Here is a 24,212-nt window from a genome sequence, read left to right as displayed (position 1 = left end):
TATAATCTTTCAATATTTTATAATATTTTGAGGTTAAACCGTCCGGCCCTGGAGATTTGCCCAACTGCATAGACTGAATGGCACCTTCCACCTCGTGCTCTGTTATCTTGTAGTTTAGCATTAGCTTGCTTTCTTGAGAGACCTTTTGTAGTCCATTTGCCTTTAAAATTTGTTCTATATCCAGTTCTTTCTGTGGTTCTTGTGTGTATAACTGTTTAAAGTACTTCTGGAAGCATTTCCTAATTTCCACAGGGTTCTGGATATTTTTCCCTTCCACCATCAAATTTGTAATTGTATTCAACTTTTGCCTCTTTTTTATTTGCCAGGCTAGTAATTTCCCACATTTGTTAGCTGATTCAAATGTCCTTTGTCTCATTTGTTTAATTTTCCATTCTACTTCCTGATTTATTATCTTCATATATTGCACTTGGTATAACTTTATGTCTCTCAGAATCTCTTGTGACTTCGGATTCACTATCAGTTTCTTCTCTCCCTCTTTTATTTTTTCAAAGATTTTCTCTTTCTTCTCATTTTGCAGTCTCTTCTTTATTGCATTCTGTTGAATCGAAAACCCCCTCATCACGGCTTTACTTGCATCCCAGATTACTCTTTTTTCCATAGTAGTATTCAGGTTGATCTCAAAGTAGTCTCTCAAAGCTTTTTGTGTCTTCTTGATGACCTCTTGGTCTCTAAATAAGGTGTCATTCATCCTCCATCTGAAGGAACCAGTCAATGTTATTCTCATATCCATTTTTACTGCATTATGGTCGGAGCAAATTTTTGGGCAAATTTCCACATTTTTGACTTTGGGTGCCAGGCCCCTAGTTATCCAGATTTGGTCGATTCTTGTCCATGTCCTTTGGGCTTCAGAAAAGAAGGTTCCCTCTCTGCCCATGGGGTTCTTTGTTCTCCAAATATCAGTCAAGTCCATGTTATCCGTCATCTCAAAAAAGGTTTTTGGTAGTCTGCCATTGTTGGTTATTACCTGTCTTAATGACTTATCCATGTTTGTAGATACCACTCCATTCATATCTCCCATCAAGATCATATTATAGTCCTATAGTCCAACAATGTCTCATGCAATTTTTTTAACAAATTCAGATTTCCCCTCATTTGGTGCATAAAATCCTATTACCAAGAATTTTTCTCCTTGTAATCGAATCTCAATTGCCACATACCTTCCTTGTTCATCTTTAAAAATAAATTTCGGCGATAGGCTCTCTTTTGCATAAATGACCACTCCTCTTTTTTTAACTTTGCCCGATGAAATAAACTCTTGGCCAAGTCTTTTGTTAATCAAATTTTTCCTATGGAGCCTTATCATATGTGTTTCCTGTAGGCAAATCAAGTCCAATTGTTCATTTTTTAAAATATGAAAGACTTTTCTCCTTTTTTCCGGGGAATTCAAACCACGAATGTTCCAGCTTAATATTTGCAGAGACATAGTGTACTTATTTTACTTTCCTCCCGCTGCTCCCAGTTGATGTTCTTGGTCCAGCGGTGGTATCTCTTTCAATTTGTCCAATCCCGTGGGTGGTGGTAGAATACCTTGTACGCCACGTTTCAGGGCTCTCAGTTCTTCTGAAAATTCTTTTTGCAGGTCATCTTCGTGCTCACTCAGGAATTTTTCCTTGTCTTCCACTGATCTTATCTTATATTTTCTTCCTTTGTAGGTAAAAGATAGGCCTTGAGGGAATTCCCACCTAAAATTTTTATTACTTCCTCTCAAGAGGGCCACTAAGTCTCCGTAGTTAGACCTGAGATCTAGAAGAAATTTGGGGATATCCTTGAAAATCTCAATTCTCATATCGTTTATTTGCAAAGCAGTTTGGAAGTGCAAACTCAAAATTCTGTCTCTCTCCTCTTTCGATCGGAGGGTGATCAAACAGTCTCTCACCCTCTTCTTTCTCCCTCCCCTTCCTAGTCGGAAGGCATCTGAATAGGGGCCGAGTCCAGATCCCACCCGAGCCGGTGAACTAACATTGCCAAACGTGACCAGTAGCTTCTGACGGACTGGCCCCTCTGCTTGCACCCCATCAGCTCTCATCTTGTCACGCTTATCTCAATTTGATTAGAAAACATTGCGTCCATCGCTCGATAAAATTTCTTGAGTTCCTTCAAGGCATCATTCTGGGTTGCCATTAGAAGCCTGACCCATTCCCTCGCCTCATCCTGCAGATGCCCCACAATGTAGGCCACCCTCTCCCCATCATCGGCAAAATCATTCTTCTGCAATTCCAGAGCATACTCAATTTTCGTTCGGAAAGCATTGTAGTCTTGGGGCTTCCCCCCCCAAACTTGTGTACTAGTCCCTGTACCTTTCTTGCGATGGGGGTACCTCTGACCTGAGCATCCTGAGCCCGTCTCTCCTCCAGCTGCGCACTCAGGGTAGCAACATGCGCCTCCAGATCTCGGTTCCTCTCGACCAGACCTCGCATCATGGCTTGTTGCTCCGTTTCTCCAGCTGTCCCCGTTTGGCTCATGCTGCTTTTCCTGGGCTGTGCACAAGCAACTTCAGGGACTGACGGATTGCTGTAATGGTTCTAGGGGTTGCTCGTGCGTAAATTGGTGCCAATTCTTGGGTTGCTCCTCTGGTTGAACCCTTTCTGTGCAGACAGTCACTCACCCGTGACTGTCTCAATCGCTGGCAGAATCCGTCAGTGGGCGTCTCTTGAACTTCTTCCAACATAAAAATTCCTTGACAGCAAGTCTCCGCCTTGGTTCTCTGCGCGGAAGCCTTCTGCGCAAGAAGGGTGTGGGCGGCGGGGGACCCTCACTCCCCCTGCTGGTTCCCGGCAAGGACTCATGGGAATGCCTCGCCGATTCCCCCTTCTGCCCCCCTTCTCCACTGGTGCTATGCTCCCTCCCTTCTCCAGAAGACGGGCTGCTTCTTCCCCTCCCGGGACTCTCTTCAGAATCCCTCTGGAGCTCTCTCTCTCTTTCCATCCCTGATGGCAGTTCCCTGACACTATCATATCACCCCTTAACCTCCTCTTCACCAGGCTAAACATGCCCAGCTCCCTTAGCCGTTCCTCATAAGGCATCGTTTCCAGGCCTTTGACCATTTTGGTTGCCCTCCTCTGGACACGTTCCAGTTTGTCAATGTCCTTCTTGAACTGTGGTGCCCAGAACTGGACACAGTAATCCAGGTGAGGTCTGACCAGAGCAGAATACAGTGGCACTATTACTTCCCTTGATCTAGATGCTATACTCCTATTGATGCAGCCCAGAATTTGTGCCTCATCTTGTATTTGTGCCTCTCATTTTTTTTGCCCAAGTGCAATACTTTACATTTCTCCCTGTTAAAGTTCATCTTGTTTGTTTTGGCCCAGTTCTCTAATCTGTCAAGGTCGTTTTGAAGTGTGATCCTGTCCTCTGGGATGTTAGCCACCCCTCCCAGTTTGGTGTCATCTGCAAATTTGATCAGGATGCCCTTGAGTCCATCATCCAAGTCGTTCTTAAGGAAATTAGCCCTGGGTCCTCACTGGAAGGACAGATCTTGAAAAGATTATTTAAAAAAATAAATCAATTTGTGGCTGGCCTGATCAAGCGTTGCTTCCTCTGGTTAGCCCTGCTGGAACTCCATTTCTTTCCAGACCCTGGGGTCACTAGAGGACTGGTGGCTCCTCCTGGCAAATGGCCTGGTGCGCGCTGGATCACCAGTCCTTCCTTGCCCCCCTTGAATCCGGCCAACCGAAGGTCCCATCTGGGGTGCCATCTGTTGTCCCTTATGGGGGACACAAGAGTATTGCTTCTCAGTATTCTCTAGTGTGCTCCCCTCACAAGCAGAAAAGGAGGAGGACCCAGAACAAAGGTGTGCCTGCCTTTATATAGACATTTTAAATTCCCTGCCCTGGAGCTCAAGACCATCCCTCCATACATCATACATACATCACAGAAGGGGCGTAACCCAAGACCACCCCCCACATACATCATACCTACATCACAGGAAAGGTGGTCTACAACAGAAATTTGAATGTTGTCATTTTTCCTGTCTGCCAGGTTATCTGATAATGGCTTACCTGATTCCCTTTCCTGGTAGTCTGGTCGTACCTTTGAGATGGTGATTTCCCAATTCCTGAGACAATGGGAAGGTTCCCTCACCCGCTCCCTCCTTGCAGAGAAAACATTTGGTCAGTTTGGGAGTCTAAATGGTTTCAGGACGGTGTTCCTGTGCTGCTCCAGACATGGAGTCTACATATCTATGTATGTGCTTGCTTGCTACATTTATGAACATTTATTATATATATAAGACCTTAATTTTTTTATTACAGGATTCATCCAGTCCAGCCTTTCACATGATGAATTCTGCATATAAGTTAAATAAGCAGGGAGACAATATACAGCCTTGTCAAACTCCTTTCCCAATTTTGAACCAATCAGTTGTTCCATATCCAGTTCTAACTGTAGCTTCTTGTCCCACAAAGAGATTTCTCAGGAGACAGATGAGGTGATCAGGCACTCCCATTTCTTTAAGAACTTGATATAGTTTGCTGTGGTCGACACAGTCAAAGGCTTTTGCATAGTCAATGAAGCAGAAGTAGATGTCTTTCTGGAACTCTCTAGCTTTCTCCATAATCCAGCGCATGCTTGCAATTTGGTCTCTGGTTCCTCTGCCTCTTCTAAATCCAGCTTGCACTTCTGGGAGTTCTTGGTCCACATACTGCTTAAGCCTGCCTTTTAGCATTTTAAGCATAACCTTGCTAGCATGTGAAATGAGCGCAATTGTGCAGTAGTTGGAGCATTCTTTGGCACTGCCTTTCTGTGGGATTGGGATTCATGTGTTGCAGGAAGCCCCCCCCCCCAAATCATTCAATTTGTACAAACACCACACACACACACACACACACACACACACACACAGACGAGACATACGCAATGCTTCTGTTATAAATTCATAGAAAATCAGCCATATATCGGATCTGCACCGTTCCACTTTCATTTTACACCATGAGGGAAGGACTATCAAAGGGGGGAGACTTGACACAAGGCAGCCATACTCCCCCAAGCGTACAAACACGTCCGCAACGTCCGCAGATTTCTCCCTTAACACATGGAATCCGCTTCTGGCTCCAATTGTATCGGCTGCTTTTCTGAGCCTCTTGGCTGTTGTGCCTGGACGGGGCCTGTGTCCAGGGTCCTTGTCCTGGCCTGAGTCAGAGGCTGGGGTGGGGAGCTGGGATTTGGGGGGAGTCTTTTAGCTGCCCCCCTCCATTCCTGCTTTGAACAGCACCAAGACCTAAAACACGGAGGGATCTAAGCTCGTGGGGTGGGGGAGGGGATGATGTTGCACTTGTGGGGGGGACCCCTCTTTGCAGCCGGATCTCCGGGATCAGCCCCTCCCCCGCTGTCCTGATCCAAAAGGAAGAGGGGAGGGGGAAAACCTTCCTCCCCCCCTCAATTCTATCCCTCCCCTCCCGGCACATCCTCCTCTCACCCCGCCCCCACAACCCCAGATCCCGCCCCCATAAGTCCCACCCCTCCTTCCTCCTCCTCCAATCCGGCTTCTGTTCCGGGAATGGGGGGGGGTGAGCCCCCTCCCACCCTGCCTGCTTCTCCCGGAAGTGGAGCTTCCACTCCGGATTGCTGCTCTGCCCCACAGCTCGGGGGGGGGCGCTTTCCGAAAGGGGAGGGAGGAGGCATGGGGACCCCCCCCCCGTGGATGTTGCAGGAAAGGAGAATCGGGAGCGAGGAGAAAGAGGTAAAGGGGTCGCGGGGGGGGGAAGGGGAGAAAAGGACCCAGAGACCCCTCCAGCTCCCCCAAGCGCCTTCCGTGGGGCCGGGATCCTGGCACGCGTGCTGAGAAGGGGCGGAGATGTGGCGCCCACCCACGAGGACTCCTTAGGGCGCGGAGAAGCGGGCCAGGAAAGGGTTAAGGGGTGCGGGAGGCGCAGGGATAGAGTCCCCCCTGTCCCTCCCCGGCTTATCTTGGGGGGCATTAGGGACGGAGAGATGGGGGGCGCAGGGCGAGGGGTGAGCCGGGCAAAGGGGGCCTCTGGTGCAGGGGACACTCCGGGAGAGAGGGAGGGGGCCAAGGGTGGGGGGAGGAGGGAGGGGAGCATCCCTGGGGAAGGAAGCGCAGCATTGGCGGCGGGGGGGAGGAGACCAGTCTTTGGGGAGGGGGAGACGTCTCCATCGAGGGGCTGCCTTGGCTTCTCCCTCCCGCCCAGGAATCGGCCACCCCTTCAAGGCGACCAGAGAGGGATCCCTGGAAAGTGGGGGTCCAGTCCCCCCTCCCCTTCCTTCCTGCAAGCTCCATCCTCCTTCCACCCCATAATCCCCTGCCCTGTCCAGACACAGCCATTCTGCCCAGTCCACCCACTGGTCCCCTGGAGAGGAGAGGAAATCCCCAGAGGAAGAGGGGAGGGGGGAGGCCTTCTCAGAAGCGGCTCTTGGTTTCCGCAATCCCACCCAGGAAGCAGCCAGAAACCTTTTCCTCTCTCCCAGGCTTCCATCTTTATTGTCTTTTCTGCTGAGGGTGAGGATAATGTACACCTGTCATCAGAAACAGGGGTGCAGAGTTCATGGAATGGTTCTCAGGATTGATATGGAAGTTGCACCTCAAAAGCATTTCTGTTCCTCTCATTCTTTCTAGGCAATGTCAGAGTGACAAGCTGAGATACAACCCATCAGCATCCAATGACAGCGACTGCATGAATCTTCCCAGTCAAAGGAGCCATTTTCATGATAGACAGTGCCTTGGGCTGGAGGCTCTACACACCGGGTGTGCCTGTGCAGGCCAAAGACTGCCAGTATTAGCACAGGTGAGGTCTGTGACCTTCCCAAATTTACACACTGTATGTGAATGAGAGTTTGTGGGTGGGATTATAATTTACGGCAACCCTGTGATTTTCTTTTTTTAAAAAAATAATTTTTATTGGGTTTTCACATTTTACACAAAAAAAACCCAAAAAATCAAAGACAAAACATATATAATTTCATAACTTTCTTAACCCCTCCCTGACTTCCCCCCACCCCCCCTTCATACATCCCAATTCCAACAATTAACTCAGCAAATTCTTATCTCTCATCTTTAACATATTATTGTTATTTTTTTAAAATTAGTTCTTGTTACTTGGCCAAATTTTACTTATCCACTTTTCTTATAAATATTAAATCATTTTCTAAGGTCGACCCAAATTCCCTTCCACGAATTCCCCTTCGTATATTAAATGTAGGTCATAATAAGCAAACATAAAAATCATAAAAATTTTGAAAATCTATTTTCCCCTCCCTCCCTACCCCGGTTTCTGTCCCTTCCCAACTAAATGTCCCCAAAACAGTTCTTAGCCTGGATTCCTCACATCAGAGGCCTTCAAATCTCTGTCGGTCTCTCTCTGCCGATTTTGTTGGTAGCTCTCTTTGTTGGTCCTCGGGTCTCGAAGGAGCTCTGACACAGTCTCATCAAATTTTCTTCCATCCGGAATACTTGGTGACACCTGCTGCAAAAAGTCAATTGATCTCCCATACACAAAGAGGAGGCCCCAATCAAATTTCTTATTTCTTTTAAGTTCCAGTATTCCAAGTGTTCCAGGGGCTTCCTCTTTCCTCTTTCGGATCTTTCGCAGGTTGGTAATCCCAAAATCTTCTTCTTTATGTTCTACCAGTGTAGGCTTTAGGTTGGTACTCTCCTGTGTTTTGGCTCCTTCTTCCCTTTTGTCCCCCAGTTCCAAAAATGTCTCTTCTGTTTCAGCTGCAGATTTTGTTTCAGTCAAATCCTTTGTGCATTCAGCAGAGTTCCTTATTTTAGAGTTCAAGGTTATAAGTTGTTTGTTCATAGCCATGCTCTGCTCTTGCAGTATTCCCACGAGAAAAAACATTCTTTCTATCTCTGCCTGTAATTTTCCATCTGTAGCCATTGTAATGTTTCAAAGTTTCCCCTAGGGGGGTTCTGGTTACTTAATAATCCTTTCCCAACAGTCAATTACTTTGTTATTTATAACTTCTTTGTTCCCAAGCACTTTAATTCAAATGTAACGAATTTAGTCCAGAGAGATGTTAAACAATAAAGTTTTTAACTTTAACTGCCCGTTTGACAGCCCTATTGACAGCTGTCAAACTCCTTGTTCCTTTTCCTCCAGCTCACACACAGGACGCTCCCGGGTCTGGGGGGGGGGGGGGGTTAGACAAAAGCTTTTAAAATTCGACTCTTACTCTCCAGCACAAATTTTCTTCTGTCAAATTCATGGAAATAATATCTTTTAACTCGTACCCCCCCAAAAAAGAGTTCTCTCCACCTTAGTTCTCCGATCTTTGCTTTAAATCTTTTTGTAGATAGAGGCGGTGCGAACTTCCCTTTAGCACATCCCCCGGTCGTACCGAATTCAAAGGTAAAAATTTTAAAGTCCAAATTCCATTCTACTCACGGGTTATTTCAAGTTCAAATTTCAGGGGAAAAAGTCAGCGCTCTCCGGCCATGTCTCACGGCTTCGCTCCACTGCAGTAGCGGTCTACTCTCAGCACCACGCCACTCTCCGTACCCTCTCCGTAGCCTTTAAAAAGGCTCTTCGTGGGTCGGGGGGCGCTTGAGGTGCCCACCGAGTCACCAGGTCCGCAGGCATCCGCGCCTGCGGTTTCTGAGGGTCCCCGCTTCGCCATCGCGGTAAGACCCGTCTGTAGCAGAGCCGATTCTTTCCGGAGCTCGGAGGGAATCTGCCATTAGCCGATCGCGCTAACCCATAACATTTCATAAGCTGATATTGCAGTACAAATTCCAAAATAACTAGAAAAAATCACAGTGTAATAAGAATGATTGTAGTATTTACATCCTGTCCATCTGGTTTGGTTTCCCCAGCCATTCTGGGCAGCTTCCAGTACAGTGGTACCTCAGATTATGTACTTAATTTGTTCCGGAGGTCCATACTTAACCTGAAACTGTTCTTAACCTGAAGCACCGCTTTAGCTAATGGGGCCTCCTGCTGCTGCCACAGCGCCGGAGCCTGATTTCTATTCTCATCCTGAAGCAAAGTTCTTAACCTGAAGCACTGTTTCTGGTTTAGCGGAGTCTGTAACCTGAAGTGTATGTAATCTGAGGTACCACTGTACACATAAAAGACAGTAAAACATCAAACATTAAAAACCTCCCCATACAGGTCTACCTTCTGCTGTCTTCATATATATATATATATATATATATATATATATATGCTTTCGTAGATTTTCACGGGTACAGGAATGCAGGTTTTGGTGTCCTCGGGTGTCTTCCCGTGTAAAAGTTGGGGTGTCTAGGCGACGTTTCGACGAGGTCTCACTCGTCATCTTCAGGCTGGTGCTTTCGGCTTCTTGTTACTGGAACAGAGCGGGATCTCAATGTTTGAGTTCCTATAAATACTGTAGAGGGGGTGTGGTGTCTAGCCTCCAATGTTCTGGGCAGAGAGGAAGTTCCCAGGCTAGTGTGCCTTTTCTTCTTTTGTTCCTTAATTACTTGAGAGATACCTTGAGTGATTTCTTGAGTGATATCCTGAGTACCACTTAGGTGGGTCATTAGGTGTGGATTAGTTGCTAAAGTCTTTGTGTCTTGACCTCTTGAACTTTGTGAAGAGTTTTCCTGAGAAGATGGCTGTATTGCACTTCGTTGTGCTTTGGCTTGGCTTCGTGTATAGGGGCGAGCTGTGGTTTTGTGGCTTGTGTCAGCCAGATCTGTGTAGGGATTGCAGGGGGGTGCAGCATCCGGAGGTGCCACCATGGATTGGCTACTGGATGGTGTCAGTAATTCATCTGTGGAGAGGGTCTGGGTTTGGGTCTGGTGTGGTTGATTGGTGTTGGCGTTCTGTGTGCCTCTGGATCTGGTGTCAGTTTTTGTGGGGAGGGCTAATTTCCAGATGTCTGGCAAGCGGGATGTGTCGTCACGCTTGTTCATGTTGTGAGGGTGTTTCTCTATCTCGATGGCTTCCATGATTATTCTCTTGTGGTGATGTTCCGTGTTAAAGAGCAATTTGGAATCTGCAAAATTAATTTCGTGTCCTGTTTCTTTCATGTGTTGGAAAAGAGAGGAAGTTTTTTCTTCTTTTTTGACGGCATTCTTGTGTTCTGCGATACGTGCATTTATTCGTCTGTTTGTTTGTCCAATGTACGTGGCTGGGCAGACTTTGCAGGGTATTTCATAGATCCCTTGGTTTTCCAACTGGATTTTATCCTTGGGGTTTCTGAGGATATTGGCTATTTTTTGGTTGGTGCAAAAGGCTGTTTTGATATTGTGTTTATGGAGGATTTTGCTAATTTTATCTGTAGTGCCCTTGATATAAGGAAGGAGGGCCATGCCATTGTTTTCCTCTGTGTCTTGGTTTTTGGGGGGTGTTTCCTTTTGGATTAGCTTCGTAATCCTGTTTTGCTGGTATCCATTGGCAATTAACACATTTGAGAGATTCTGTAACTCAGTTGTCAAGTGGTCTTTGTCAGCAAGCCACAAAACACAAGCCACAAAACCACAGCTCGCCCCTATACACGAAGCCAAGCCAAAGCACAACTAAGTGCAATACAGCCATCTTCTCAGGAAAACTCTTCACAAAGTTCAAGAGGTCAAGACACAAAGACTTTAGCAACTAATCCACACCTAATGACCCACCTAAGTGGTACTCAGGATATCACTCAAGAAATCACTCAAGGTATCTCTCAAGTAATTAAGGAACAAAAGAAGAAAAGGCACACTAGCCTGGGAACTTCCTCTCTGCCCAGAACATTGGAGGCTAGACACCACACCCCCTCTACAGTATTTATAGGAACTCAAACATTGAGATCCCGCTCTGTTCCAGTAACAAGAAGCCGAAAGCACCAGCCTGAAGATGACGAGTGAGACCTCGTCGAAACGTTGCCTAGACACCCCAACTTTTACACGGGAAGACACCCGAGGACACCAAAACCTGCATTCCTGTACCCGTGAAAATCTACGAAAGCATATATATATATATATATATACATATAAAAAATATTTTATTGAGTTTTACAAAGAAAAAAGTTGACAATCCATCCAACAAAAAAAACACCACAGATATCACAAAGAAAAACAAAAAATAAAAAACACATAAAAAAGCAAATTTAGCATTAGAAAAAACTCTCTTTCAGATTTGTAACCTTCAAAACCTTAATTCCCTTACTTCCACCCGCCTCCCTTTCTTGTATTCCACTTAAAAATTAATTCATCAAGATCATTCGTTATTCATTTTCATCCTTTATCCCTCCCTTTGTACTCTTATTTATCTTAATCACTAGAACCCCTTCGTTTCATTTTCAATGTCCTCAGCATTCATATATTTTGCAATGTTTTTGTAGGTAGACTTTAAACTTCCTCCAGTCCTCTTCCACCTACTCTTCTCCTTGATCTCGGATTCTGCCGGTCATTTCTGCCAATTCCATATAGTCTATTACTTGCATCTGCCAATCTTCCAGAGTGGGTAAATCTTGCGTCTTCCAGTGCTTTGCGATGAGTATTCTAGCTGCTGCTGTAGCAAACATAAAAAAAGTTCTGTCCTTCTTTGACACCAATTGGCCGACCATACCCAGGAGAAAGGCCTCTGGTTTCTTCAAGAAGGTATACTTAAATACCTTTTTCAGTTCATTATAAATCATTTCCCAGTACGCCTTAATCCTTGGGCACGTCCACCAAAGGTGAAAGAATGTTCCTTCAGTTTCTTTACATTTCCAACATTTATTATCGGGCAAATGATAGATCTTTGCAAGCTTGACTGGTGTCATGTACCACCTATATATCATTTTCATAATATTCTCTCTTAAGGCATTACATGCCGTAAATTTCATACCGGTGGTCCACAACTGTTCCCAGTCAGCATACATAATGTTATGACCAACATCTTGTGCCCATTTTATCATAGCAGATTTTACCGTTTCATCCTCAGTGTTCCATTTCAACAGCAGATTATACATTCTCGACAATATCTTAGCATTGGGTTCTAGCAGTTCTGTTTCCAACTTTGATTTTTCCACCTGGAAACCATTTTTCCTATCCAAATTTTGGGCCTCTCTTACTTGGAAATAGTGTAACCAATCTCGCACCTTATCTTTAAGTTTCTCATAACTCTGCAATTTCAATTTATCCCCCTCCTGCTCCAAAATGTCCCAATATTTAGGCCATTTAGATTCCATATTAAGCTTTTTCAAGGCCTTTGCTTCCATAGGTGAGAGCCACCTTGGTGTTTTGTTTTCCAAAAAATCTTTATATTTCATCCAGACATTAAACAGTGCTTTCCTGACAATATGGTTTTTAAATGCTTTGTATACTTTAGCCTTACAGGTATGCATGCCACCCAAAAGCATTATCATATCCTTCCAAATCTAGAATGTCCGTGTCTTCAAGAAGTAGCTGTTACGGAAAAATTCCGGGTGCGGGGTTACCCTTGCCACCCGGCTCGTCGGACGGAGTCCGCGGGTCCTAGCGGAAGAAATGAGCTCAGCCGGAGACAGGAGCAATAAACGGAGATCCAAAGTTTATTGCGCAACAGGTTCAAAATGGAATTGAACCCCGAGAATGGGGTGACATAAACTTTTAAAAGTTCCCTCCAAGTCCCAGAATACAGTGCAACAAACGTCATGAATACATTATGGGAAGGTTGGGTTTCACAGGTGACATCATGAATATATTACAGAAAGGTGGGGTTACATGGATTAGCATTTTAGGAAGGGAGGGGGGAATATGCAGAGTAAGAGATATGCATAGATAAACATGGATAAACGTTTCCTGAGTACAGGTGATGGCAAGACAATGGCACAGATATGCATCGTCTGCCACCTGGCATTGCCCGGGAAAAGGGTTTGGCAGAACGATCCGACCGGATTAGGGTCTTCCTGAGTACGTGACCTGTCGCTCAGGAGATTATGGAGGCAGGGACAACATCATGGAGTCCAGAGGGAGCCGAGTAGAATGACGTCAAGATGGAGAAAATCGGAGCTTTGGTTGATTTTATATTATTTTCCAAAGTTTCGGCCCTTTGCCGGTCAAGTGTATATTGTATATCAAAAGCGGAAACAAATGGATACATTGTAACAAGACTTTGACAGTTTTACAAGGTCGCTGGTTTCGGTTCCATTGTTCTCGCAGCGGGGAGCCGTCAACAACTTGTCAGGAGGTTAAATGAGGCGTGCAAGAGCTCCCTGAGCTAGCTCCTGCAGGGGAATGCATGCTCTTGATTGGCTGAGGCGCAGCCATTATAGTCAATGGAGAAAACAGTACGATATGGTCTACTCATGTTAGAAATAGGGCGAAAGTTAGGCTTAAGAAGGAAGGGCTTATTTCGCCCGTATATAGAAGGAAAGGATATTATTTTATAAAGCCAAGGGGTATAGTGTGGTGCTTGTGCAACAGTGTGGGGGTTTCAGGAGTCACGACAGAGCTGGGCGCCGTCGAGGTCATCGCCTCGGGCCCCATACTAGGAGGAGGAGGGGTGAGGAAAGGTACCCCCCCTCTCCTTCTGTATCATAGCCAATCCTTCAACCAGCAAAAAGCTGATGCTTCATAGTATAACTTAAAGTCCGGCAGGGCAAACCCCCCTCTGTTCTTTGCATCAGTAAGAATTTTATATTTTATTCTGGGCTTTTTGACCTGCCAGAAAAATCTAGAAATTTCTTTTTGCCACTTCTCAAAAGAGTCCATTTTGTCAATAATTTGTAACGTCTGAAACAAAAACAACATTAACATTAATAAGCTGATATTGCAGTACAAATTCCAAAATAACTAGAAAAAATCACAATGTAATAAGAATGATTGTAGTATTTACATCCTGTCCATCTGGTTTGGTTTCCCCAGCCACTCTGGGCAGCTTCCAGTACATTGGTACCTCAGATTATGTACTTAATTTGTTCCGGAGGTCCGTACTTAACCTGAAACTGTTCTTAACCTGAAGCACCGCTTTAGCTATTGGGGCCTCCTGCTGCAGCCGCAGTGCCGGAGCCTGATTTCTATTCTCATCCTGAAGCAAAGTTCTTAACCTGAAGCACTATTTCTGGTTTAGCGAAGTCTGTAACCTGAAGTGTATGTAATCTGAGGTACCACTGTACACATAAAAGACAGTAAAACATCAAACATTAAAAACCTCCCCATACAGGGCTGCCTTCTGCTGTCTTCTAAATGTCAGATAGTTGGTCATTTCCTTGACCTCTGAAGGGAGGGCGTTCCACAGGGCGGGCGCCACCACCGAGAAGGCCCTCTGCCTGCTTCCCTGTACCCTCACTTATCACAGAGAGGGGACCAGCAGGAGGACCTCAGAGGAGGACCTCAGTGTTCAGAGTGAAGGATGGGGGTGGAGACGCTCCTTCAGGTCTACAGGGCCAAGGCGGTTGAGGGCTTTAGGTCGCAGATCTTGCTCCTCCATAATGATCTCCAAGACTGACATATAGTTAGCAGAGTAGAAAAAAACACTCAGAGGCAGCAAAAAATCCATTCAGCAGATAAATTTAGTACTGAAGGCAAAGAAGCATAAGAATCCAAAAACTGAATTTACAGTAAAACCCTAACATAGCATAGCAAAACAGCACTCAGGTAAGAAAGACACAAGCAGAGTAGAGAATAGCAGAATAGGAAGTGGGCCCAGGCGCCTTTCAAGACTGTAATTTATAAACAATTCAGTGCCAGAGTAACTTTGGGACTGGATAACAAGCTTGGCTCACTCCAGTTTAAACCAGCTTCTTCTGGTTCCCAAAACAAGGAAGGTTCAGCATAATCTCATTACAACTTATTCCACCACCTGCTCTCAGCAGAAAGGAAACTCCCTGATCAGCTAAAATATTCCAGCTAGAGAAAACATCAGCTTTGACTCACACAGAGTAAAACCAACAGAACCTTCTTGAACTAATAGACTAGGAATGATCTCTATACATTAGATCAACAATTTTCTTTTCCTGAAAAATGCAGCCATGACACTTACAGGTCAACACCATCAGTTTGAATTGCGCTTGGAAATGCACTGGGAGCCAGGGAAGATCCTTTAGGACCAGTGATATGTGGTCTAGGCAGCTGCTCCCAGTTACTAGTCCAGCTGTCACATTCTGAATTAGTTTCTGTTTCTGTTTCACCTTCAAAGGTAGCTCCATGTAGAGCGCATTGCAGTAGACCAAGCAGGAGGTAACCAGAGCATTGACCACTCTAGTGAGACAGTCTGTAGGCTGGTAGGGTCTGCCTGCCACCTGTCCCCTAGGGACAGTGCTTCTGTCTTGTCAGGATTCAACCTCAATCTATTAGCCGCCATTTATCCACAAACCACCAAGGCCACCAACACAGGCCATTTACTATCTTCACGGGTTCTAATTTAAAATACAGGAAGAGCTGGGTATCACCCACATGCCTCTGAACACCCAGCCAAAAACCCCTGATGATCTCTCCCAGCGGCTTCATATAGATATTAAAAAGCATGGGGAGAGGACAGAGCCCCGAGGCACCCCACAAGTGAGAGCCCAGGGGTCTGAACACTCATCCCCCAACACCACTTTCTGGACATGGCCCAGGAGGAAGGAGGGAAACCGCTGCAGAGCAGGGTCCCCAGCACCCCAGAGGGTCCAGAAGGATACAATGGTCAACCGTCTCCAAAGCTGCTAAGAGATCCAGCAGAACCAGGAAACAGCTTTCCCCTCAGACTCTAGCCCATCCGAGATCATCATGCAGCACAACCAGGACAGTTTCTGTTGCATGATGAGGCCTGAATCCCAACTGGAAGGATCATGGTGGCAGAAGCTTTCCTGGTCCTGACTTCCGGGTTAGCGCGATTGGCTAATGGCGGATTCCCTCCGAGCTCCGGAGGGAATCGGCTCTACTGGAGACGGGTCTGGCCGCGACGGCGATGCGGAGACCCTTAGAAACCGCAGGCGCAAAGGCCTGCGGACTTGGTGACTCGGCGGGCACCTTAAGCGCCCCCGACCCACGAAGAGCCTTTTTAAAGGCTACGGAGAGGGTACGGAGAGTGGCGTGGTGCTGTGAGTAGACCGCTACTTCAGTGGAGCGAAGCCGCGGGCCATGGCCGGAGAGCGCTGACTTTTTCCCCTGAAATTCGGACTTGAAACAACCCGTGAGTAAAATGGAATTTGGACTTTAAAAATTTTACCCTTGAATTCGGTACGACCGGGGGATGTGCTAAAGGGAAGTCCGCACCCCCCCACCTACAAAAGATTTAAAGCAAGGATCGGAGAACTAAGGTGGAGAGAATATCTTTTTGCTGTGAGTTAAAAGACAATAATTCCATGAATTTGACAGAAGAAGTTTTGTGCTGGAGAGTAAGAGTGGAATTTTAGAAGCTTTTGTGTAACCCCCCCCCCCCCCGGACCCGGGAGCGTCCTGTGTGTGAGCGGGAGGAAAAGGAACAAGGAGTTTGACAGCTGTCAAAGGAGCTGTCAAACGGGCAGTTAAAGTTAAAAATTTTATTACTTAACATCTCTCTGGACTAAATGTGTTACATTTGAATCAAAGTGGTTGGGAACAAAGTAGCAATAAACAACAAAGTAACGGTCTGTTGGAAAAGGACTATTAAGTAATCAGAATCCCCCTAGGGGGAATTCTGAGACATTACAATGGCTGCAGATGGAAAATTACAGGCAGAGATAGAAAGAATGTTTTTTCTCGTGGGAATACTGAAAGAGCAGAGCATGGCTATGAACAAACAACTTATGACCTTGACCTCTGAAACAAGCAACTCTGCTGAATGCATAAAGGATCTGACTGGAAAAAAATCTGCAGCTGAATCAGAAGAGATATCTCTGGAACCGGAGGAGAAGGAAGAAGGAGTGGATAAAGTACAGGTGGAGAGTACCAACCAGAAGCCTACATTGTTAGAGCACAAAGAAGAAGATCTTTGGATTACAAATCTGCGAAAGATGCGAAAGATGAAGGAGGAAGCCCCTGGAATACTTGGAATACTGGAACTTAAAAGAAATAAGAAATATGACTGGGACTTCCTCTTTGAGTATGGGAAATCAGTTGACCTTTTGCAGCAGCTGCTACAAAGTATTTTGGATGGAAGAAAATTTGATGTGGCTGTGCCAGAGCTCCTTCGAAACCTGAGGACCAACAAAAAGGGCTACCAACAAAATCGGCGGAGAGAGACTGACAGAGATTTGAAGGCCTCAGATGTGAGGAATCCAGGCTAAGAACTGTTTTTGTGGACATATATTTGGGAAGGGACGGAAACCAGGGTGGGGAGGGAGGGGAGAACAGCATTTTAAATTTTTTATGATTTTTGTGTTTGGTTATTATGGCCTATATTTAATATAAAAAGGGAGAAATTCGTGGAAGGGAATTTGGGTCGACCTTAGGATTTAATATTTATAAGAGAATTGGATAAGTAAAATTTGGCCAAGTAATAAGAATTAATTTTAAAAATAACAATAATATGTAAAGGATGAGAGATAGAACTTGCTGAGTTAATTTTTGGAATTGGGATGTATGAAGGGGGTGGGGGGAGTCAGGGAGGGGGGTTAAGAAAGTAAGGATATGAAATTATACATGTTTTGTTTTTGTCCTTCTTTTGTGTGTGTGTTTATAAAATGTGAAAACCCAATAAAAATTTTATAAAAAGCTTTCCTGGTCCTGCACCCCCAAAAGCTCCAGGAACAGAACTTTCATTATGCCTTCTTGACTGTGGGATTCACTGTTGTTCTCATTCTCTCCATCCACCAGGGCCTGCCTTCACCTCAACAGAATTCCCTAATACACCAAGGATTTGAGACCCTTCAGCTATCCTCACCTGGTTTAGCCAGCCAGTTGAAGCCGTTCCTGGGATTGCGGCCCCTATTCCATCCTGACAGCTACTGGAAGAAACAGGTGAGAGCTGAGTGCAGGGTGAGGACCAATGCTGGATAAATTACCCCGTAAGGTGCATGACATTTCCCCCACCAAAGGTACTACCGCTCCCCTAACACCCCATGGCATCGTATGATTATGATCTTTAAGACAGAACAGGAATAAATTCATGTCCCCAGAAATAACACAACTTCAGGCCATTAGTGAATCAATACTACATTTCCAAGGTACTACATACTCCACTAAGTACAGTTTATCATTTTCCCTTGAATATCCTGCTTTTCAGTGTCATTTTAGGATAGTCCTGCATCAAAAGAGGGGCACGAGATCAGACATCACACTGTTCTTTAAAAAATCAAGCTGCTTTATGAACATTGGTTGAGGATTAGGAAAGGTTGCTGATGCATTACTATCATTTGACATAACTGCATATTCATTTCCTGAAAGTTGAGAACATGGGTAGGAGGTGAGGGAATGTAGGAGACGTTGAAATAGGAGAAGGTGCTAATGGAGCTTGATGTGTTCTCTTTCCCTTTGTTCTCTTCCTTGAAATCAAAACAGGATTCCCTTTCTTCCCACTCTGAAGAAGGAGATGGAAAAGACAGTCAAAACTCCAGGGGATTGGGTACCTTTCCCCCCCATTAGGAATAGAAATTAAAATGTGTGAAATGCGGACTATGCATCATTGAATTAGCACACATAGTTCACATCAACAACCTCCAACAGGGGAGAAACCATTTAATGGTATGGAGTGTGGGAAACATTTCGCTGATATTGGAAAACTTAGAACACATCAACGGATTCACACAGGGGAGAAACCATTTAAATGCCTGGAGTGTGAGAAGAGTTTTAGTATTAATGGAAGCCTTAGAAGACATCAACGGACTCACACAGGGGAGAAACCATATAAATGTATAGAGTGCGGAAAGAGCTTTAGTGATAATGGAAGCCTTAGACTACATCAACGGACTCACACAGGGGAGAAACCATATAAATGTATAGAGTGCGGAAAGAGCTTTAGTGATAATGGACACCTTAGAAGACATCAACAGACTCACACAGGGGAGAAACCATTTAAATGCCTGGAGTGCGGAAAGAGCTTTACTGGAAATGGACACCTAAGAAGACATCAACGGGCTCACACAGGGGAGAAACCATATAAATGTATAGAGTGCGGAAAGAGCTTCAGTCAGAATGGAGAACTTAAATTGCACCAGAGGATTCACACAGGAGAGAAACCGTATAAATGTCTGGAGTGCGGAAAGAGCTTTACTGGAAATGGACACCTAAGAAGACATCAACGGGCTCACACAGGGGAGAAACCATATAAATGTATAGAGTGCGGAAAGAGCTTTAGTGATAATGGAAGCCTTAGACTACATCAACGGACTCACACAGGGGAGAAACCATATAAATGTATAGAGTGCGGAAAGAGCTTCAGTCAGAATGGACACCTTAGAAGTCATCAACGGACTCACACAGGGGAGAAACCATATAAATGTATAGAGTGCGGAAAGAGCTTCAGTCAGAATGGAGAACTTAAATTGCACCAGAGGATTCACACAGGAGAGAAACCGTATAAATGTCTGGAGTGCGGAAAGAGCTTTACTGGAAATGGACACCTAAGAAGACATCAACGGGCTCACACAGGGGAGAAACCATATAAATGTATAGAGTGCGGAAAGAGCTTCAGTCAGAATGGAGAACTTAAATTGCACCAGAGGATTCACACAGGAGAGAAACCGTATAAATGTCTGGAGTGCGGAAAGAGCTTTACTGGAAATGGACACCTAAGAAGACATCAACGGGCTCACACAGGGGAGAAACCATATAAATGTATAGAGTGCGGAAAGAGCTTTAGTGATAATGGAAGCCTTAGACTACATCAACGGACTCACACAGGGGAGAAACCATATAAATGTATAGAGTGCGGAAAGAGCTTCAGTCAGAATGGACACCTTAGAAGTCATCAACGGACTCACACAGGGGAGAAACCATATAAATGTATAGAGTGCGGAAAGAGCTTTAGTGATAATGGACACCTTAGAAGACATCAACGGACTCACACAGGGGAGAAACCATTTAAATGCCTGGAGTGCGGAAAGAGCTTTTCTGATAATGAACACCTTAGAACACATCAACGGACTCACACAGGTGAGAAACCATATAAATGTATAGAGTGCGTAAAGAGCTTCAGTCAGAATGGAGAACTTAAATTGCACCAGAGGATTCACACAGGAGAGAAACCGTATAAATGTCTGGAGTGCGGAAAGAGCTTTACTGGAAATGGACACCTAAGAAGACATCAACGGGCTCACACAGGGGAGAAACCATATAAATGTATAGAGTGCGGAAAGAGCTTTAGTGATAATGGACACCTTGGAAGACATCAACGGACTCACACAGGGGAGAAACCATTTAAATGCCTGGAGTGCGGAAAGAGCTTTTCTGTTAATGAACACCTTAGAACACATCAACGGACTCACACAGGTGAGAAACCATATAAATGTATAGAGTGCGGAAAGATCTTCAGTCAGAATGGAGAACTTAAATTGCACCAGAGGATTCACACAGGAGAGAAACCATATAAATGTCTGGAGTGTGGAAATAGCTTTACTGGAAATGGACACCTAAGAAGACATCAACCGGCTCACACAGGGGAGAAACCATATAAATGTATAGAGTGCGGAAAGAGCTTTAGTGATAATGGACACCTTAGAAGACATCAACGGACTCACACAGGGGAGAAACCATTTAAATGCCTGGAGTGCGGAAAGAGCTTTTCTGATAATGAACACCTTAGAATACACCAGCGGATTCACACAGGGGAGAAACCATATAAATGCATGGAGTGCGGAAAGAGCTTCAGTCAGAATGGAACACTTAGAACACATCAACGGACTCACACAGGGGAGAAACCATTTAAATGCATGGAGTGCAAAAAAAGCTTTAGTGATAATGGAAACCTTAGAGCACATCAACGGACTCACACAGGGGAGAAACCATATAAATGTATAGAGTGCGGAAAGAGCTTTAGTGATAATGGAACCCTTAGAACACATCAACGGACTCACACAGGAGAGAAACCATTTAAATGCCTGGAGTGCGGAAAGAGCTTCAGTCAGAGTGGACACCTTAGAAAACATTGGCAGACACATGACAGAGAAACTGTTTAAATGTATGGCGTGTGGAAGGAGCTGCAGTCAGAGTGGAACCCTTGATTTATGTCAACAAACTCACACAAAACACAAACCTTGTAAATATCAGGAAAGTTGAGGTTCAGTCCTAGTGGAAGTTCTAAATCAACAGACTCACGGACAGGAAGAACTTTAGGAGTTGAAACCCTACAAACCATCAACAAACTCAAAGAGGAGAAGCAACTTAAATGAAAAGATTGCAAAAAGTGCTTTATTTACAATGGAGTGTTTAAGGAACATCCAGGGACTCTCACATGGAAGAACCCATTTAGATGTATGGAGTGTGGGACGTCTTCTTCTCGGAGTCCACTCTTTTCTTCACAGAAATGAACTCAGCAGGAAATCAGTCATTAACACATGTTGTGTATGCGAAGTTCTGGAACTTAAGTGTAAAACTGTATAGTAATGAAATATTGAAGGCAATGTCAAACAATGTGATTATAATCTAAGATGTAAAGTACCTTTTGATAGAGAAGGGGTGAGGGTTTATCTGGATTTCTGGTGGTCAGTGAGGATTAGGGCTGGGCGATATATTTTTCCATATTGGTTTCTAGACCACATCGTGATAACCTTCCAAAAACAACTGATATGGTAACACCCCACAGATCACAGTGTCTGGGATGCTCATTTGCCTGGAAGCAGCCGGCAGAAAGCTTTGCTTCGTGAAGCCCCAGCAAATGCCGAGTTGCTGACTTCCCTCCAAAACCACATGAAGGGAAACACACCTCCATTGCCCTGTGTCCTTCCAGCCTCTTTCCTCCCTTGCTCCCTTCTGCCGGTTTGTGTGCCTGACTTAGATATCCTGTGTGGTGTATTTCTTTACGGCTGAAACTGGATTTGCTCTCAGAAGCAAAGTTTTGTGTATCACTGGGGGCCCAGGGAGAACTGTATGCTTTGAAAACTCAGTAAACTATTACTGAAGAAGTCCTGCTGCCTCTGTGTATGTTTTTGACCTCAGTGTGGGAATTGCTCTACACATGGCCCCTACCCTGTCGATACTTGGCTCATGCCCTGGAGTTGCTGTACTCAAGCATGCAAGACGGGTGCATCTGTGTGTGACTTGCTTTTGCACCAAACTCTCTCACCCCCACCACCACATGATCTTTGAACACTGCTTCTTCACTAGAACTTCTCGCTGCCTCCTACGTGTTCTGAAGAAAACTTAAATTACTTGTAATTGAATGGGAGATTGCCCCCGAAGCCTAATTGCAAGAGGGGGAAGGATCGGTTGCAGGTACCAGGGAAGTTTCCTGGGGGGCCCATCTTCACTCATGAACCCCATGGGGCAACCCCAGAGCTCCTGCTTATTCTGGGGTTTGGGGAAGATATTACTTTTACATAGCACGAGTGCTACAGTCCCAGAGGTTATTATTCTTCCTGCCAGAGGACCAGTGTGCATATTATTATCGTACTGAATTTTCTGTTATTGCTGCTGTTGCTGTCATGTACTAGCTGGGTGAAAGGGGGGAGGCACCAGCTGGGGACCCCCCAAGGGAAGAAGGCTCGGAGTCTGGGTCTTGTATGCCCTCAAAGGCTATCAAAACTCCTAGGTCTAGCCAATTAAAGGCTGATATGGGACCCTTTGAGGGCCAAGTCAGTTCTTTCATTTTCTCCTCTCCTCTGGAAAAGTGCTCTTTCTTTTGGGCTTTGATTACTTCTGCCTCCTTCAGTGCCCACTGCACCATCAGCGAGGTACAATACTGTCCTTTGAACTTATTTTGGGCTCTCTCTCAGGACTGCTAACCAGGAGTCTGCCTATGCAAACTGCTCCGAACTCCCATGGTGTTTTGTCATGCTTCTAAAAACCTGGTTGGTTAGGTCCAGGTCCTACAAGCCCGGGGGGGGGGCTGTCCGCAGGGAGTTCTCACTTGTTTGGGGTTCATCACTCCACCGTATTTGCATTTGAATTTGCCAAAATTATTCACCATGCCTTGTAATGGAGTCCATTCCTCCTGTGAGTGTGACCCGCCCCCCATTATGCCCTCCTGCTTAAGCTGTTACACAAGGGGGACCCCCTGCCTTCTGACATGTTGCAGATAAAATAAAAGTTGGGGGGAAACCCTTTTGAAAAGAGACTGGTGGCCGGCTGCCCCAGCAAGGCTGACAGTCATAAAGCCTATAGAAAGAAGAGACTCATAAATAAATGCCCCCCTCGGCTGCACAGCCCGCCAGTCCTGGGCAGAGAACTCGCAGTTGTGCCAAGGGGGGAGAGAGCCCGATCTCTGCAGCCCCAGCCCTCAGCCGGACAGGAGCCTTCAAGCAAAACACAAAGTGAGAAAACTTTCCTCACAGCCTCAGCCCCTCTTGGCCGAGTTAGAGACAATACGTAGACATTCACAGAGCTGGGAGCCTGCTGCTGCCTGCTTGAGGCGCCCACAGCTGGCCGAGACACACAGAGCCACAGCCCACGGCTCCCTCGGTTCAGGCACCCACAGCTGGGTGGGCTCAAAGAAAGCCTCAATTTATCTGAGTCACAGCACCAAACGTTGTGCAGTGGTTCCTTGGTTTGCAACTGCTTTGAATTACAACTGTTTTGGATTACAACCATGTCAAACACCGAAGTCCGTACCCCTTTTTTTGGATTACAACCCAATTTTTTTGGGGGGGGTGGAGGCCCCATTGGCAAAAGCACGCCTTGGCTTACAACCTGTTTTGGTTTACAACCGGACCTCCGGAATGGATTACAGTGGTACCTGTGGTTACATACGCTTCCGGTTACATACACTTCAGGTTACAGACTCTGCTAACCCAGAAATAGTACCTCGGGTTAAGAACTTTGCTTCAGGACGGGAACAGAAATCGTGCAGCGCAGCGGCAGCAGGAGGCGCCATTAGCTAAAGTGGTGCTTCAGGTTAAGAACAGTTTCAGGTTAAGAACGGACCTCTGGAACGAATTAAGTACTTAACTTAAGGTACCACTGTATGGTTATAAACCAAGGTACCACTGTATACCCTCAAAGGCTATAAAAACTCCTAGGTCTGGCCAATAAACTCAGGAGCCAGGAGGAGATAAGAGTCCAACGATTTTATAACAGGCAGTCAATATTGTGAATGGGAGAGGACCTTTCAACATGTTAAAGAAAATTATGGGTTGAGAGACTATTCAACAGCCCAGCTCGCCAGGGTACAAGTCCCCCGCGGGTCCGTGCGGTCAGTAAACAAAGGAAATTCCAGCCAAGCAATTTGGAGCAAATAGCAGTCAGTAGACTGAGATCCTTTACTGTTGTGCAACTGGTTCAAACAGCAGTGAGGGAACTCTGACCCTGGGGCGACATTGACTTT

The 24,212-nt window shown here is 45.5% G+C and overlaps 4 protein-coding genes and 1 long non-coding RNA gene across 7 annotated transcripts in view; 4 read left to right on the top strand and 1 right to left on the bottom strand.

The window, feature by feature from the left end:
• Positions 1-21,855, top strand: part of LOC310826081 (uncharacterized protein) — a 78,079-nt gene extending 56,224 nt beyond the window's left edge. For both annotated transcript variants that reach the window (XM_083700636.1, XM_083700635.1), the window contains exon 3: positions 21,012-21,855. The gene's annotated coding sequence lies outside the window, so the exon portion shown is untranslated. The remainder of the gene's footprint in view (positions 1-21,011) is intronic.
• LOC310826027 (uncharacterized protein) overlaps positions 1-24,212 on the top strand; it is a 179,230-nt gene that overhangs the window by 103,854 nt on the left and 51,164 nt on the right. The window lies entirely within an intron of this gene.
• Positions 6,596-20,228, top strand: LOC310825820 (uncharacterized protein; the record flags this gene model as incomplete). Its single annotated transcript, XM_083699641.1, has 4 exons — positions 6,596-6,764; positions 17,612-17,832; positions 18,296-19,478; positions 20,225-20,228. Exons 3-4 carry the CDS (start codon positions 18,481-18,483, stop codon positions 20,226-20,228), a joined length of 1,002 nt encoding a protein of 333 aa, XP_083555767.1. The 5' UTR covers positions 6,596-6,764; positions 17,612-17,832; positions 18,296-18,480.
• Positions 16,582-24,212, top strand: part of LOC310825819 (uncharacterized protein) — a gene marked incomplete at its 5' end in the record, with an annotated part of 35,816 nt that continues 28,185 nt past the window's right edge. The window contains 3 exons of the mRNA XM_083699640.1: positions 16,582-17,064; positions 19,288-19,888; positions 19,973-20,224. Of these exons, the coding sequence (XP_083555766.1) occupies positions 16,582-17,064; positions 19,288-19,888; positions 19,973-20,224 (1,336 nt within the window). The remainder of the gene's footprint in view (positions 17,065-19,287; positions 19,889-19,972; positions 20,225-24,212) is intronic.
• LOC310826341 lies at positions 20,248-20,829 on the bottom strand. Its single transcript, XR_014555768.1, has 3 exons — positions 20,701-20,829; positions 20,449-20,532; positions 20,248-20,364 (listed from the first exon to the last, which is right to left on the bottom strand). It is a non-coding gene; the product is annotated as an uncharacterized lncRNA (long non-coding RNA).

Source organism: Podarcis gaigeae, assembly GCF_964106915.1.
Source record: "Podarcis gaigeae genome assembly, chromosome: 10".
Taxonomy (NCBI): domain Eukaryota; kingdom Metazoa; phylum Chordata; class Lepidosauria; order Squamata; family Lacertidae; genus Podarcis; species Podarcis gaigeae.
The sequence above is the reverse complement of the archived record's forward strand: the minus strand, read 5'-3'. Positions and strand labels throughout refer to the sequence as shown.